This window comes from Mustela nigripes, chromosome 3, assembly GCF_022355385.1.
Source record: "Mustela nigripes isolate SB6536 chromosome 3, MUSNIG.SB6536, whole genome shotgun sequence".
NCBI classification, from domain to species: domain Eukaryota; kingdom Metazoa; phylum Chordata; class Mammalia; order Carnivora; family Mustelidae; genus Mustela; species Mustela nigripes.
Window position 1 is genome coordinate 39,219,572 of NC_081559.1, and position 16,520 is coordinate 39,236,091.

Here is a 16,520-nt window from a genome sequence, read left to right on the forward strand (position 1 = left end):
GAAATGCAACTGACTTCTGTGCATTGATTTTATATCCTGACACTTTGCTGAATTCCTGTACAAGTTCTAGCAGTTTTGGAGTGGAGTCTTTTGGATTTTCCACATATAGTATCATATCATCTGCGAAGAGTGATAGTTTGACTTCTTTGCCGATTTGGATGCCGTAAATTTCCTTTTGTTTTCTGATTGCTGAGGCTAGGACTTCTAGTACTATGTTGAATAGCAGTGGTGATAATGGACATCCCTGCCATGTTCCTGACCTTAGCGGAAAGGCTTTCAGTTTTTCTCCATTGAGAATGATATTTGTGGTGGGTTTTTCATAGATGGCTTTGATGATATTGAGGTATGTGCCCTCTGTCCCTACTCTTTGAAGAGTTTTGATCAGGGAGGGATGCTGTACTTTGTCAGATGCTTTTTCAGCATCTATTGAGAGTATTATATGGTTCTTGTTCTTTCTTTTATTAATGTGTTGTATCACATTGATTGATTGATTTGTGGATGTTGAACCAACCTTGCAGCCCTGGAATAAATCCCACTAGGTCATGGTGAATAATCCTTTTAAGGTACTGTTGAATCCTATTGGCTAGTATTTTGGTGAGAATTTTTGCATCTGTGTTCATCAAGGATATTGGTCTGTAGTTCTCTTTTTTGATGGGATTCTTGTCTGGTTTTGGGATCAAGGTGATGCTGGCCTCATAAAATGAGTTTGGAAGTTTTCCTTCCATTTCTATTTTCTGGAACAGTTTCAGGAGAATAGGAATTCTTCTTTAAATGTTTGGTAGAATTTCCCTGGGAAGCCATCTGGCCCTGGGCTTTTGTTTGTTTGGAGAATTTTTTTTTTAAGATTTTATTGATTTATTTGACAGAGAGAGATTACAAGTAGGCAGAGAGAGAGAGAGGAGGAAGCAGGCTCCCTGCTGAGCAGAGAGCCTGATGCTGGACTCGATCCCAGGACCCTGAGATCATGACCTGAGCCGAAGGGAGCGGCTTAACCCACTGAGCCACCCAGGTGCCTTTGTTTGGAGATTTTTGATGACTGTTTCAATCTCCTTACTTGTTATGGGTCTGTTCAGATTTTCTCTTTCTTCCTGGTTCAGTTGTTGTAGTTTATATGTCTCTAGGAATGCATCCATTTCTTCCAGATTGTCAAATTTGTTGGCATAGAGTTGCTCTTAGTATGTTCTTATAATTATCTGTATTTCTTTAGTGCTAGTTGTGATCTCTCCTTTTTCATTCATGATTTTATTTATTTGGGTCCTTTCCCTTTTCTTTTGGATAAGTCTGGCCAGGGGCTTATCAATCTTATTAATTCTTTCAAAGAACCAGCTCCTAGTTTTGTTGATTTGTTCTATTGTGGGTTTTTTTGGTTTTTATTTCATTGATTTCTGCTCTGATCTTTATTATTTCTCTTCTCCTGCTGGGTTTAGGGTTTCTTTCTTGTTCTTTCTCCGAGGCTCCTTTAGGTGTAGGGTTAGGTTGTGTACCTGAGACCTTTCTTGTTTCTTGAGAAAGGATTGTACCACTATATATTTTCCTCTCAGGACTGCCTTTGTTGTGTCCCACAGGCTTTGAACCATTGTGTTTTCATTATCATTTGGTTCCATGAATTTTTTCAATTCTTAATTTCCTGGTTGTCCCATTCATTCTTTAGAAGGATGCTGTTTAGTCTCCATGTATTTGGGTCCTTTCCAAATTTCCTCTTGTGATTGAGTTCTAGCTTCAGAGCATTGTGGTCTGAAAATATGCAGGGAATGATCCAAATCTTTTGATACCGGTTGAGACCTGATTTAGGACCGAGGATGGAAAATGTTCCATGTGCACTAGAGAAGAATGTGTATTCTGTTGCTTTGGGATGAAATGTTCTGAATATATCTGTGATGTCCATCTGGTCCAGTGTGTCATTTAAGGCCTTCATTTCCTTGTTGATCTTTTGCTTGGATGATCTGTCCATTTCAGTGAGGGGAGTGTTAAAGTCCCCTACTATTATTGTATTATTGTTGATGTGTTTCTTTGATTTTGTTATTAATTGGTTTATATAGTTGGCTGCTCCCACGTTAGGGGCATAGATATTTAAAATTGTTAGATCTTCTTGTTGGATAGATCCTTTGAGTATGATATAGTATCCTTCCTCATCTCTTATTATAGTCTTTGGGTTAAAATCTAATTGTTCTGATATAAGGATTGCCACTTCTGCTTTCTTCTGATGTCCATTAGCATGGTAAATTCTTTTCCACCCCCTCACTTTAAATCTGGAGGTGTCTTCGGATTTAAAATGAATTTCTTGTAGGCAACATAGAGATGGGTTTTGTTTTTTTATCCATTCTGATACACTGTGTCTTTTGATTGGGGCATTTAGCCCATTAACATTCAGGGTAACTATTGAGAGATATGAATTTAGTGCCATTGTATTGCCTGTAAGATGACTGTTACTGTATATTGTCTCTGTTCCTTTCTGCTGTACTACTTTTAGGCTCTCTCTTTGCTTAGAGGACCCCTTTCAATATTTCCTGTAGAGCTGGTTTGGTGTTTGCAAATTCTTTCAGTTTTTGTTTGTCCTGGAAGCTTTTAATCTCTCCTTCTATTTTCAATGATAGCCTAGCTGGATATAGTATTCTTGGCTGCATGTTTTTCTCGTTTAGTGCTCTGAATATATCATGCCAGCTCTTTCTGGCCTGCCAGGTCTCTGTGGATAAGTCTGCTGCCAATCTAATATTTTTACCATTGTATGTTACAGACTTCTTTTCCTGGACTGCTTTCAGGATTTTCTCTTTGTCACTAAGACTTGTAAATTTTACTATTAGGTGACGGGGTGTGGACCTATTCTTATTGATTTTGAGGGGGTTTCTCTGCACCTCCTGGATTTTGATGCTTGTTCCCTTTGCCATATTGGGGAAATTCTCTCCCATATACTTTCTGCTCCCCTCTCTCTTTCTTCTACTTCTGGAATCCCAGTTATTCTAATGTTGTTTTGTCTTAGGGTGTCACTTATCTCTCAAATTCTCCCCTTGTGGTCCAGTAGCTGTTTGTCCCTCTTTTGCTCAGCTTCTTTATTCTCTGTCATTTGGTCTTCTATATCGCTAATTCTTTCTTCTGCCTCATTTATCTTAGCAGAGCCTGCATTTTTTTTAAGGTTTATTTATTTTTTTATTTGACAGAGAGATCACAAGTAGGCAAGAGCCTGCATTTTTTATTGCACCTCATTAATAGCTTTTTAAATTTCAACTTGGTTAGATTTTAATTCTTTTATTTCTCCCAAAAGGGCTTTTATATCTCCCGAGAGGGTTTCTCTAATATCTTCCATGCCTTTTTTGAGCCCGGCTAGAACCTTGAGAATTGTCATTCTGAACTCTAGATCTGACATATTACCAATATCTGCATTGATTAAGTCCCTAGCCTTTGGTACTGCCTCTTTTTTTTTGTGGTGAATTTTTCCACAAAAATTGTCATTTTGTCCAGATAAGAGTATATGAAGGAGCAAGCAAAATACTAAAAGGGTGGCAAAGACCCCAGGAAAATATGCTTTAACCAAATCAGAAGAGATCCCAAATTGTGAGGGGGGAGAAAGGGGATAAAAAGAGGTTCAGAAAGGAAAAAAAAAACCCACAATTAAAAAAAGAAAACAAATAAAGAAAAATATAAAAAAGAAAAAATATGTATATATTAGATAACCTAGTTAAAAATGTTTAAAAAAAAGAAAAGGGTAAAAGTTTAAAAAATTTAGCAGAAGAAGAGAGAAAAAAAATTGAAAAAATAATTAATTGCAAGACTAAAGAATCATGGGGAGAAAGCCATGAGTTTCGGGCTTTGCTTTCTCCTCCTCTGGAATTCCGCTCCTCTCTTTGGTATTGAAACCAGGCGGAATTGCACCGTCCTTACCAGGGGCCGGGCTGAGTAGTCTGCTTGGTTTTGCTTTTGGGAGCTTTTGTTCTCTGAGCTCTTCCCGTAGAGTTCCGAAGATCGGGAATGAAAATGGCAGTCTCCCAGTCTCCAGTCCGGAGGAGCCGAGAGCTCGGGCCCCCATTCCTCAGTGCACCCTCAGAGAACAGCACCCATTTACTCCTGTCTCCCTGGCCTCCGGCCATGTTCCAAGCTCACCGAGCCTGTGACCGCTCAAGGTAACCCTGTCCTCGGCTCTGTCTCTGTAGCCGGCTTCCCCGTTCTAATACCTGCAAGCTCTGTGACACTCAGACACCCCCGATCCTTCTGTGACCCTGCGGGACCTGAGGCCACGCTGACCCCGCATGGGCTTCACCCTGGTTTAGCCTCTGGAGCGATGTCGCTCAGCACAACAGACTTTTAAAAGTCCTGATTCTGTGTTCCGTTGCTCCGCCGCTTGCCGGGAGCTGGCCACCCCCCCCCCCCCCCCCGTCTATCTTCTCTTAGCTTTGGATTCACTTCTCCGCCAGTCCTGCCTTTCAGAAAGTGGTTGATTTTCTGTTTCTAGAATTGTTATTCTTCTTCTCTTTGATCTCCCGTTGCATTTGTAGGTGTTTGCAATCTTTAGATAAGCTATCTAGCTGATGATCTGCTACCTGAAGTAGTCTCAGCCTGCTACTTCTCTGCCATCTTGACTCCTCATATCCTGCTGACTTGTTTTTAATGTAGTGTCTCTGAATGATCCTGCTCTGCTCATTTTTGAAAACAAAAACTGAAAAGAACTGAAAAAAAACTTGAAATGAAAAACTGCTTATTCATGAAAATAAACTCATCTACTCATTTAAGAAGTGAATAATGAATACGTATTCCACCCCAGGAACTATAGGAGTCACTGTGGTTATAAAAATGAGCCCAACCAAAAATCCCTTGTAATCCTGAGTTAGAGAGACAAGGTAGGTATAAATCACGCCATCTTGGGGGGTGGGGTGGTATTTGCTGTGAAGGAAAGTTAGAGATGCAGCTGATCTTGGGACATTTGAGTTGAGATTTGTCTTCATTTCACTTAACTAATAGTTTTGAGCTCTTGCCTGCATCAGGACTTGATACAAAGCATCCATTTCCATTTCTGGCCTTTGGTTTTGTATTGTCTTTTTCCCACTTGCAGCTTGTCCCCAACCCTTCCCCTTAATGTTGGTTGCCATGAATTCTATTCTTACTCAGTAGTGGTTGTCAATCATGATCATTAACTCGTTCTCCTTTGGAAGTTCTTTTCTTTTTTTTTTTTTTTAAAGATTTTATTTATTTATTTGACAGAGAGAGAGATCACAAGCAGGCAGAGAGGCAGGCAGAGAGAGATGAAGGGAAGCAGGCCCCCTGCTGAGCAGAGAGCCCCATGCGGGACTTGATCCTAGGACCCCGAGATCATGACCTGAGCCGAAGGCAGTGGCTTAACCCACTGAGCCACCCAGGCGCGCCTGGAAGTTATTTTCTATCTTGTTTTTTTAACATTTGACTCTGTTGGTTCTTTTCCTACATCTTTGTTAGCTCCTTTGTTATATTTTCTACTTCTTCTTTGCGTTTCCTAAAAGTTGTCCTAACCTGGATTTTGTTGTGGGCTCCTTCTGTATCAGCTCATCCTTTCTTGGCAGTCTCATCCATTCTAGAAAACTCTCGGTTACCATTTTTATGCAAATGGATGGCTAATATATCTAACTTGTGCTCCAGTTTCCAAAGACGTGAGGTAGAGGTATTCATAGAGGCACATTTCCATGTGTACAGGTATGCATAGAGGTATATGTTCACATAGAGATAGGGAACACCCTAAGTGGAATTCATTATCTTTAACTCAGTGATGTTATAATCTTCCAGTCTCCTTGTTTGAAATCTCGAACATTTCCTACCTTCTTGCTCTAAAGATTCCAGATCTGCCTGCCTGCCATGTGGTGCCAATTTGTCCAGTGTAATAAATAATACCATGTCATGGGTTTCTTCTTTTCAGTGTGTGCTTGCTCAACTCTAGTTCAGGCCTTCCTTTCTTTTTCTCTTGTCTGTTCTGTTTCTTTCCTAAGGTGCAGCTGCCACTGTCTTTCTCAATTCCAGATGACTGACTCCTGTGCCAGGTTCATTTTTCCTGAAACACAGTTCTGATCTGTCGTTCTTCTCTTCTGCTCATTCATGCTTCAGAAATTCCTTACTGCCTTTGAAAAGCGGGCTGGTTTTCTAGACCTTCCAACTTGTTTTTAAGATTTTATTTATTTATCAGAGAGAGAGAGGGGGAGAGAGCGAGCACAGGCAGACAGAATGCAGGCAGAGGCAGAGGGAGAAGCAGGCTCCCTGCTGAGCAAGGAGCCCGATGTGGGACTCGATCCCAGGACGCTGGGATCATGACCTGAGCCGAAGGCAGCTGCTTAACCCAGGCATCCCCTTCCAACTTGTTTTATTTGCCTTGCCACTACCTCCTCCATACAGGCTGGACTCTCTCCAAATGGAATTAATGTTGTAAGAACCTGCCTGTGTTTTTCTGTTTGTGTCTCTACTTTTGTTTCCTTTTGTCAGCAGCATGCTTTTCTCACATTCTCAGTTCTTCCTTCACAGCTTTCCTGAAGTTCTCTCAGATTTTCTGATCCACAGGTACTTTCTTTCTTCCATCATAGGTACATTTACTCATACTTAAAAAATAGACTGCTTATCACTTCCCAACTTGTATTTTTATATTGGTATGATTTTTAGAAATCTAATTAGCTTTTATATTTTTAACTGTGCCTAGTATAGTACACTGTCCAAGTATTTGTTGAGTTAATAAGTGGATGAATGCCTTCTGAATTAAACCATCAGATAGTCTGGCCTCCTGTGTGCACCCTTCCCATTATTTTGTTATTTATCTAAGACCATCTGTTTCTCTCCCTTTTTGCCTTTTTTTTTTTTTTTTCCACTTTACCTCTGAATCTCTTCATGTATTGCTATGTGGCCGATTACCCTTTGTCGTTGTAGTTTCTCTTTTCCTGAGTAAGTATTAATTTCACTTTAGAGAAAAATTATATCATTTCAGTGAAAGATGTATGTGTATGTGGGAAATTTACAGGAAATGGAAGCTAGTGTTGAGAATGACATCTTGATACATTTTATGGGAAAGAAGCCTGCCCACTAGGATTTTGGAAATTTGCAAGTATAGGCTGGAATCCCTGGGCTGGTGGCCAGCTGAGAGTAGAAAGTAGAAATTGTGATGATGTGTTCAGTATCCAGGTGGAAGGCCAGCGGCCAGCTCCACGGCCCTGGACTCCAGTCTACTGATCCAGGCAGCTGCCTTAGATTCCTTAGAAGCAGCTGCCTTGAGCTTGCGGACAGATGATTGGCTTGAAGTGATGTCAGGTAGGAGTAGGGATATATATGCCTAACTGCAGTGTTGCCATTTTTTGAAAGCTAGTGAATCACCTGGGTTCCCTCCATAGTTTTGGATATCCAGTTGTGGCTGCGAATTAGATTTTGTTGATGAATTACAAAGGAATTAATTTACTTAGTTTATCAACAAATGTCTTTTGCCCAATGCGAAACTTAGTAAGTGCTGTATCTTTTAAGTCCTAGTTTAGTACCTATTTCATTATAGCCTTGAGATCCCAGATCTTTATACCTTTTTTCAAAATTCTATTTCCTCCCACTCTTACCCATTTCAGAAGCTGAATGGAACTGCAGAGCTCTTTCATGCCCTGTTTGTGGAGGTTTTTAGTTGAAGTGGCCCAGACAAGCAGGCTAGCGATACATTACAAAGAAACTCAGGACAGATGGTGTGCTTGTCTAACTGCCTAGGAGAGAGTGACACAAGGACACAGGAGGTCCTCCCTCCCACAATTTTTTTTTTTTTTAAGATTTTATTTATCTGTGACAGAGATAGAGAGTACAAGTAGGCAGAGCAGCAGGCAGAGGGAGAGGGAGAATCAGACTCGCCACTGAGCAGGGAGCCTAATGTAGGGCTCAATCGCAGGACCCTGGGATCATGACCCAAGCTGAAGGCAGCCGCTTAACCAACTGAGCCAGTTAGCCCCCCGCCCCCCCGCCAATGTTTTTATCATGCATGTACTACATTTCTGAGAGCACAGAGGACACCATAGGTTAAGTGCTCATCAGTCACCTGTCTCTCTTTGGTTTCAGCTTGTGACAACTGAAATACTCAAGGCAGGAAGAACTCTGAGCTGAGCAGTGGAGGACCCCCTGGATCTGGAGAGAAGAGGTGACCTTGGAACCAGTAATGAGCCATCCTGACTTCAGGCTGAACCTCCGGCCCTTGGGGACCCCCAGAGGTAGCAAAAGGAAAATGGAGTCTCATCTAGCAACTGGAGACCTGAAATAAAATAACAGTGAAATGGAGGCACAGGGCGGGTCTAGGGCTGAGGGCCACCGTAATTCTTTTGGTGACCTATTAAATATTCTTCCATGTTATTTATTCTAGAATTAAGTGTGGTTTCTTGTTTTCTTAATTTATTATATTGAGTACAGCTGTTTAGTTTCCTCTAGAAAAGAGACACTCTTTCAATAATTCCTATTTTAAAAAGTTTGTGTCTATAAACAGCAAAGCATATTGAACCCATTATTCAGATTATGTTCTCTGCATGTTGTGGTGCTGATTTAAAACTTAAGTCTCATTTATGTACATTTTATGCACGTTTCCTTATTTTATACTTGTTACCTATTCTTTCCTTTTTGTGACTATTTGAAATTATTATCTGTTCATTTCATTCTTTTATTAGTCTTTCTACATTAAAAAAAAAAAAAAGGTAAAATATCTCCAGTTTAAAAATACAGAGATGCTTGGTTGAGGAAAGAGTTGATTGCTGCCTCATGTTTCTAGGTGTGTCCTCTGTGGTTGGCCCACATGGTGTTGGTGCTTCGCCAGGTGACAAAAAGTCAAAGAACAAGTCCATACGAGGGAAGAAAAAGAGCGTATTTGAAACCTACATGTCCAAGGAGGATGTCTCAGAAGGCTTGAAGAGAGGAACACTTATCCAGGTGCTTAAAACGTATTGGGCAGCTATTCCTTGGCTGTGTGGAATCAGAAGTAACCCCTGGCTCATTAAACTGTTTATTCTGCATTGTGTGCTTGAGGGACATGGCTCGAGAGCAGGCCCAGGGCTTCCCACTTCTTACACTCACAGTGCAGTTTGGGGTGCTAAGCACCACAAGACAGAGCAAGTGCTCTGAGATTTGAGAGGAAGGAGCCATTACTTAAAGTTAGGGTTGTCTATGAATTGTTTATTTGGTCTAGGAGTGCTTAATTGAAGGGATGTATTGGACCAGTTGGTACAGTTGGAACAAGTGACGATAAGAGAAAGAGCTTTCTGAGCAGACAGACCAGTGTGTGCTACTAAGACCAAAGTGGAAAATAGGGTTTTGCTGTAAGGAGCGCTGATAGTTGAGTTTGCCGGGAGCACATGGACACTAAGTGATGGAGACGAGGGTTGAGAAGGAACCAGTAAACAGCACCAGACAATATTTGTTGAGCGCTTTATAGTTTAAAGAATACTTTTACAAGCTAGGTCAGTGGTTCGGCTCAGCAGAAGTTTGTTGAGCATCCGCTGTGAGGAGTGAGCTGGGAACAGTACACAGTTAGGAGTATGCCGCCTGGGTGCTCCCAAGGCGAAGGTGGATGAGACTGGCTTTCTGTTCTCCCAGCTCCCAGCCCAGGGAAGGCAGGCAGTCTTGGGAATGAGTGATTTAGGGATAGATGGTAAGTGCTCAAATGAAAGTGTTACTGGGGTATGTGGGAGGGTGTTGGGAGGAACTGGGAGCCTGGAGGAGGTGACTTTTTGGTGGGTATGGGAGGATGACTAGTTGGGGCCTATTACATGAGTGCTATGTGTGAGAAGGAGGTGTGGGGAAGGTGGGCACCGATGAAAACATGATTGGTGAAACAGTGTGGAAGAAGGCAGCGTAGGTCTCCTTGGGCATGAAGTATGAGGTAGGAAGTACGTAATGAGATAGAGAGTGAGGCAGGGCACATATTCTTTGAATTAAGTGTATTTTAGAATTATGGGATTGGTAAATAGAGGCATGGCCATGTGTTACGTGGCTCGCTTGAAAATGTTGGTTGTGTTCCATTCTGAATGCATTCTCTCATTCCTCTCATTTTGAGAGCCCAGCTTCTATATTTGTGATTTTGGCCAAAGATCCAGCCAGTGAACAGCTGCTGTCATCTTCTTTTCCTTTTTAATTACCTTTTTGTGTTTACCTGTAGTCAAGTGCACATATGATTAATGTAGACTCTTTGATTGGAACCTTTTGACTCCCTCCACCCACTCTCTGCCCTTTTCCTGTATCCTTGCCTCGCCTCCACTGGCAACTATCTGTCTGTATCTCTGAGGTTTTTTTTTTCCCCTAAGATTCCACATATAAGAGACCCAACAGTACTTGGCTTTCTTTGTTTGGCCTATTTCACTTGAGGTCCATCAGTGTGGTCACAAATGGCAAGATATCATCCCTTTTTTATTTCTGAGTAATATTCCATTGTATGTGTATGTATGCACCATGATTTCTTTATCCATTCCTCTATCAATGGACACTTAGATTGTTTTCATAACTTGTCTATTATAAATAGTGCCTCAGTGAACATGGGGTGCTCATATCTTTTTGTGTTAGTGTTTTTATTGACTTGAATGGAAAACTTTTTTTCTTTTAAAGATTTTTATTTATTCATTTGACAGAGATCATAAGTAGGCAGAGAGGCAGGCAGAAAGAGAGAGAGAGAAAGAGAGAGAGAGGGAAGCAGGCTCCCTGCCGAGCAGAGAGCCCGATGTGGGACTCAATCCCAGGACCCTGAGTTCATGACCTGAGCCAAAGGCAGTGGCTTAACCCACTGAGCCACCCAGGTGCCCTTGAATGGAAAACTTTTTAACAAACAAGTTGATCTTTCTGATTTTAGGAGGTACTGTGAGCCACCCCCCCCTCCCCCTTTTCTTTAACTTTCCTTGGATTTCTTTGACGAGGCCTCTCTTAGGAGAGTTGAATCTGCATTTGGACATTTGTCCCTTCATTAATCCATTCATTTGCTCTTTATCCTTCAGTCCACATACTGAGCTCCATTTTATCTACAAGTTTCTTGGCCCTCATTTTGTTTCATGTATGAGGACCCTTTTGTGCCTTTCCCACTTTCATCTCCTGCCACTCTCCTTCAGGTACATGCTGCTCTGTTCACCCTGCCCTGATCTTTAAGACCTGTCCTGTAAAAAAAACTCTGCTATTTGCTTTTTCCATGAATCTGTACGTACTGTTCCTAGTGCTTGGAATGCTTTCTCCCATTATCTTGATGTAATTGTGCTTGAACTTTAAGTCCCTACCTAAATGTTACCCCCTTTGAGAAGCCTTATTTTAATTCTCCAAGCAGAATTGGCCATGACTGCTTTCTTGAAGCTGACTTTGTTGTTTACCCTTTATGCTAAACTTATTACCATTTCTTGGTATTTATGTTTCCTCAAATAGACCATTCACTTTCTTGTGGGGAAGGCTGTGTCTTATTCCCACAAATTAGCCCAGTGTGTGACATTTGATTGATGCATAATAAGTTTATATTGAATAAATATTTATTTACTGAGTGAATAAAGGATCAAGGTACTGTCTTTTGAAGATGGGTGAAGGAAACTCTTATTACTTGGAAGAAAAATTGCTTCTAATTTTGGTTATAGAATTTATAGAGATATGATGAGGAAAATATTCTGGAATGATACAGTTTTTGCTCCTTCCTATTAACTTTTGCTTTTGAAGCAACTCTTTGCTGAAATTAAAACAAAACAGAAAGCTGATCAATGTAACAACTCTTTCCCAGGAGTTTGTAAGTGATTCCTCCTGGCTTGTGACATCATGAGACTCTGCAGCCAGAGCCTTCCCCCACAGATGAGAACAGTTGTTCTTTGCAGATGGGGAGAGGAATGGGTTCCAGATATGAGGTCACTGTGTGAAATATACAACACTGTAAATAAGATTTTCATAAGCAGGGAAACAGAGTCCATCTGCTTTCTGATATGAACTTTATGTGTGCAGGCCTTGATGGGTAAGATAAAAAGCTAGATAAGAAAAGCTATTTAGATGCTGTTGGAGAAAAGTAAACTTATTAGATACACTTGTAAGTATTTGTTAAATTTTATATTCAAATTTAAGTATATTGTGACATCCCTTTTTTTCTCTCCATCCAGAGAAGAAACTTTTATTGAGAGATACTAAGGAGTTATTTTAAAAATGGGAGTAGAATAATACTTTTGCTTTCAGTACTTCGAACAATAATTTGACATTTCATTGGTGTTTTGCCCTCTGTAGGAATGACGAATCCATAGTGACCAAAGGAATCCCTTTCCTGTGTTTGAACTGGCCAGCAGGAACACATGATCATATATACATAATTTTGAAAAAAATTTTCTTTGTAAACAAGTTGTCACATTGTACATATGTCCTTTCTCCATAGGTGCAGTATAGGAGATTGTTATAGGATTTGTTGGAAGAAATGAAAGTACGGGATAGGCCTGGAGGGGACTCAGGTTCAGGGTGATGACCAGAGTAACATGGGTATGATGGTAGGATTGGTTGGTTTCCTGATCTCAGATGATACTTTGGCTGAAGGTGGTTTGGGTTGATCCCCTAGAGCAGCCTGAGGCATGATGTCACAGTTTCCCCTAAAATAGAATATTGGTATAAAGTTGTTATTGGACCTTATAAGAATTCCTAGTCCAGGAAGATAGGACAAGATGGGTTAGTTTCTAGGACCTTCACCATTTGTTTAAAGTGAAATCAGCTGGAGAACATTTGGGTATGAATCAAAGGGAAAAATAGAAGTGACATTATAGTGGACTGCCCCACCATTCAGAAGGCACAAATAATCTTCATAAAATGAGAGGCAGGGCTGGTGGGAGGGCTTCAACTCTGTAGCATTCATTAAGTAGCTCATGTTTCTTGACTACTAAGTGCTGGCACATACCAGTGAGTGTGATAGGTAATTCACTGGGGGAGCCGGGCAAACACAACCTAAGACATAAAGAGGGAATTACAGCATGTGCTTCCCACTGCTTGGGAAGTAAGAAAGATGAGAAAGAAGAGTTAGAGCCACTTTACATGGGGTGGTTAGGCTCTCTGAGCAGGTGATTTCTGAGCTGAGAGCTGACGGGTGGACATGAGCCAGCTCTCAGGAGAATTAGGCAAAGAACATCATCACAGGCCGAGAGACCAGCTTGAGGAAGAATGGCAGGCAGAAAAAAGGCCTGGTGTTTTTGAGGAACATGCAGGGAGCTGTTAGACACAGTGAGCAAAGGGAATTAAGATACGGGAATAAGCTGGAAAGTCAGGCAACTGCCACAGCTAGGAGAGTAGTTCAGTTACTGAAACTGAAGGGTTTCAGTAGGAAGAGGGCATGATGTATTTTATACTTTAAAAATACCTCTCTGACCGGTGTGAGGTGAATAGACTCGAGTGGAAGCTGGGTGACCATGTGGAAGGCCATTGGAGTAAACAGGGCAAGGAAAGAAGGGTGGTGGCAGTGGAGATGGCAGGGAGTGGACGATGGTGGAGCTGGAACTGGCAGGAGGCTGATGGCTTAAATGTGAAGGCGAGGCAAAGGGAGGAATAAAGCAGGACTCCTAAATTTTGAGTTGAGCCACTAGATGGATGATGTTGCCATTAACTGAGGCAGGGAAGACAGAGGGCTGGAAGGTGGTGCTGGGGTATTGGGGGAAGGGAGCAGATGGCATAAATGAGTAGAGAGGCCCTGGTGATGACCGTGTCAAGCAGAGGCAGTCTGAGGCATTTATGAGCGAGGACTCTGGAAGGCTGGGCTTGAAGGATGCATGGGTGGGCACCTCTCAGTACCTCGGTGTTCTCATTGGTGAAAGGGAGTAGGATTGATTTGAGGGTTAAATTAGCTGATGGATATAAAACTCTTAAAACAGCCTATAACGTGTAGTATATTTATATAAGTTTGAGATTTTTTTTTTTTATTGATATAAGAGAAGTGTTTGCTCGGGGCGCCTGGGTGGCTCAGTGGGTTAAAGCCTCTGCCTTCAGCTCAGGTCATGATCCCAGGGTCCTGGGATCGAGCCCCACATCGGGCTCTCTGCTCAGCAGGGAGCCTGCTTCCTCCTCTCTCTGACTGCCTGTCTGCCTACTTGTAATCTCTGTCTGTCAAATAAATCAATAAAATCTTTAAAAAAAAAAAAAAAAAGAGAAGTATTTGCTGTTCAACTCAGGTGGTTGCTGCCATGAAGGGTTAGCTGGTTTTTCAAGAAAATATGGAAATACATACTTATGTGTGAAATTCCTTTGCTTTAAGTATTCTCAAACATCCTGTAAGCCAAATAAAACATGTTTGTGATTGCCAAGTTAGGCTAATTAGCCTGTTTGTGTGGTATTTTCCTACAGTAACGTTCAGTTCCTTGGGTATAGGCATGGAGAAGGCAGATAGTTGGGGTTAACTGAGAGGGCCTGCTAGTTGAATAGAAGAGGGAGAGTGGACCCAGGACTCAGAGTTTGCAAGGGCAGGAGGTAATAGCAGGTCATGGCAACTAGGTGGCCATGGTTATGGCAACTAGGTTATGGCAGCTAGGTGGCCACACTGAACATAGTGTGGGGACAAAATGCGGTCAGCTCCTTGCGTTGGAAGTCTTAGTGAAGACAAAGAATTATTGAAGTGGGGTTTTTACCTTAAGTGAAATAGAAGGTTAGAAGATTGTGATTAGAAAGTGTGATATTTGAGTTTTCATGTCTGGAGTTGGTATCATTAGCAGTGGTGCCAAGAGACAGCAGTGAACATGGGGGAGAGTGGTCAGGCTGGGTGGAGAAAAAAAGGTGGCTAGAGTGACTGGCTAGGGTTGTCTCATCAACCACATGGATATGAAGTTCTGTAAGTGTTTATAAGAATGGTGGTACAGAGGAAGACAGTGAGCTACAAGTGGAAGCATTACTGCTTCCACTTTTGATAGTATCACGGATACTATCAAAAGGTTTGGAGTTGATACCACTGAGAACAAGGCAGGAGCTAATGATACGATCTTCAGAGGATCTGGATTTTGATCAAGAATGGAGAGAAAAAAATAATTTTAAAGCAAGAGTGGGGAAGCAGGGGAGAACCTTCTTCTGGTCCCTGAGACACATGGCACAGGAGAGATAGACTCCCTTTGAGAGCACTTCAAGGGTAGTGATCACATCAATGGGACAGCCAGGTTTCCCTTAAGTCAAGGAGCAGAGGAGCATTCAGAGAGGAGGTGGAACACATAGGAGCCCCACTGATCAAGTCCCAAGGCGGGAAGGGGTTGAGGAGGAAGATGAGTGAAGAGGGATTGGAGTAGATTAGGTGATAGTCATAAAAATGTAGAAATGGAAGTCCTGCTCTTTGGAAGGTGAGTAAGACAGAACCTTGCTGGAAGTCTCTTTTAGTTAAAAGACCGTTTCTTGACATGGTTTACTGACCGCTACCTTCATTAGGCTGTGGGGTGGACTCTGGTCTGCTGTGAAATTCTGGTAGAAGTTTCTTTTTCCTCAGTATGATTTACACTCCCAAGGGAATCTGTTCCTGAGGTCGGTTTCTTTAGAGTATGCTCCACTCAACCTGCAAATGTTTTTCTTGAACAAGGCTTCTGTCTTCCCTTGTATGCTTTTATATATCAGGATCTTTGGGATAGACAGTCAAGAACAGAATCTTGAAGGTCCTTTTAATATCCGTTCTTTTAAATAGAGCCTAGAAGAGCCCTGAGCAACCTCTCTCCTTTGAGCCCAGCGTTAGCTTCTCCACGTGCTTTGTGCTTAAAAGGCCTCTGACAGCAGAAGGCATTCTTGCCTCTCTTTACTTCCTTAGGTGGTAACCATTCCCTGAGCTGGAAAGGATGATAGAAAAATAGCAGTTGAGGGGGAAAAAACAAAACAAACCTTAGGTCAGAAAGCAGTGCCTAGAATCAGAAAATGAATTTTTAAAAAAATTTAACTTGAGCGAATGGACTTGATTTATTTGGAGTGTCTTCCGCTCACCGGACACATGCTCTGTGAGGGCAGGCTGTTACTCCTCTCCATTGTTTCCCCATCAGGAGGCATAGTGCCTGCCATGCGAATCTTCAGGAGATTTGGATAAATGTAATAAGCATTTTGCCTTCCAACAACAACAACAACAACAACAGCAAAACCAGCTGTTTTAGCTGTGAAATTGCTGTGACATTCATAAAAAGGGTGGCCTCAGAGAGCTTTGCCTGCCTTGTTTCTCACCCCCTCTTTCTCTTACCCTAAGCATGATGGGAGACGAGTGTTTGCCCCCTTAAGCACTCTTGCTTACATGGTCTTTGCCTCTTTTTCCCTTCTGATTTATTGGCAAGTTTTTCTCCTCCATCAAGGACCAAGTCAGACACTGTCCGTGGAGCCTTTCCTGGTGGCCCCAGCTGCAAGTCAGCTGTATCCTCATTTATGGCAGCCTTCATATTTTACCTTATAAACAAGGACTGAGCTTGATCACCACTCTCTCTCCACATTGTCTCAGTGTCTTGAGTATTCAATAAATCTTGAATTAAGTCTACATGGGATGTTTACAATAGCATAAACTGTTGTGTGGAAATTCATAATGTAAACACATATGGTGCACCAGTGAAGGGGAGAATATTTTCTCCTTTATTTTATTCCCTCACCTGTTTTGCTAA

At 41.8% G+C, this 16,520-nt stretch overlaps 1 protein-coding gene across 2 annotated transcripts in view; it reads left to right on the forward strand.

Annotated features, from left to right (window-relative positions):
• The window catches only part of DIS3L2 (DIS3 like 3'-5' exoribonuclease 2), a 365,013-nt gene that overhangs the window by 52,674 nt on the left and 295,819 nt on the right, over window positions 1–16,520 (forward strand). Inside the window, exons 2-3 of one of the 2 annotated variants that reach the window (XM_059393719.1) lie at window positions 8,023–8,171; window positions 8,720–8,877. In XM_059393719.1, coding sequence (XP_059249702.1) covers window positions 8,120–8,171; window positions 8,720–8,877 — 210 coding nt within the window. In that variant the 5' untranslated portion in view covers window positions 8,023–8,119. The remainder of the gene's footprint in view (window positions 1–8,022; window positions 8,172–8,719; window positions 8,878–16,520) is intronic. The other variant, XM_059393720.1, reaches the window with a different exon arrangement.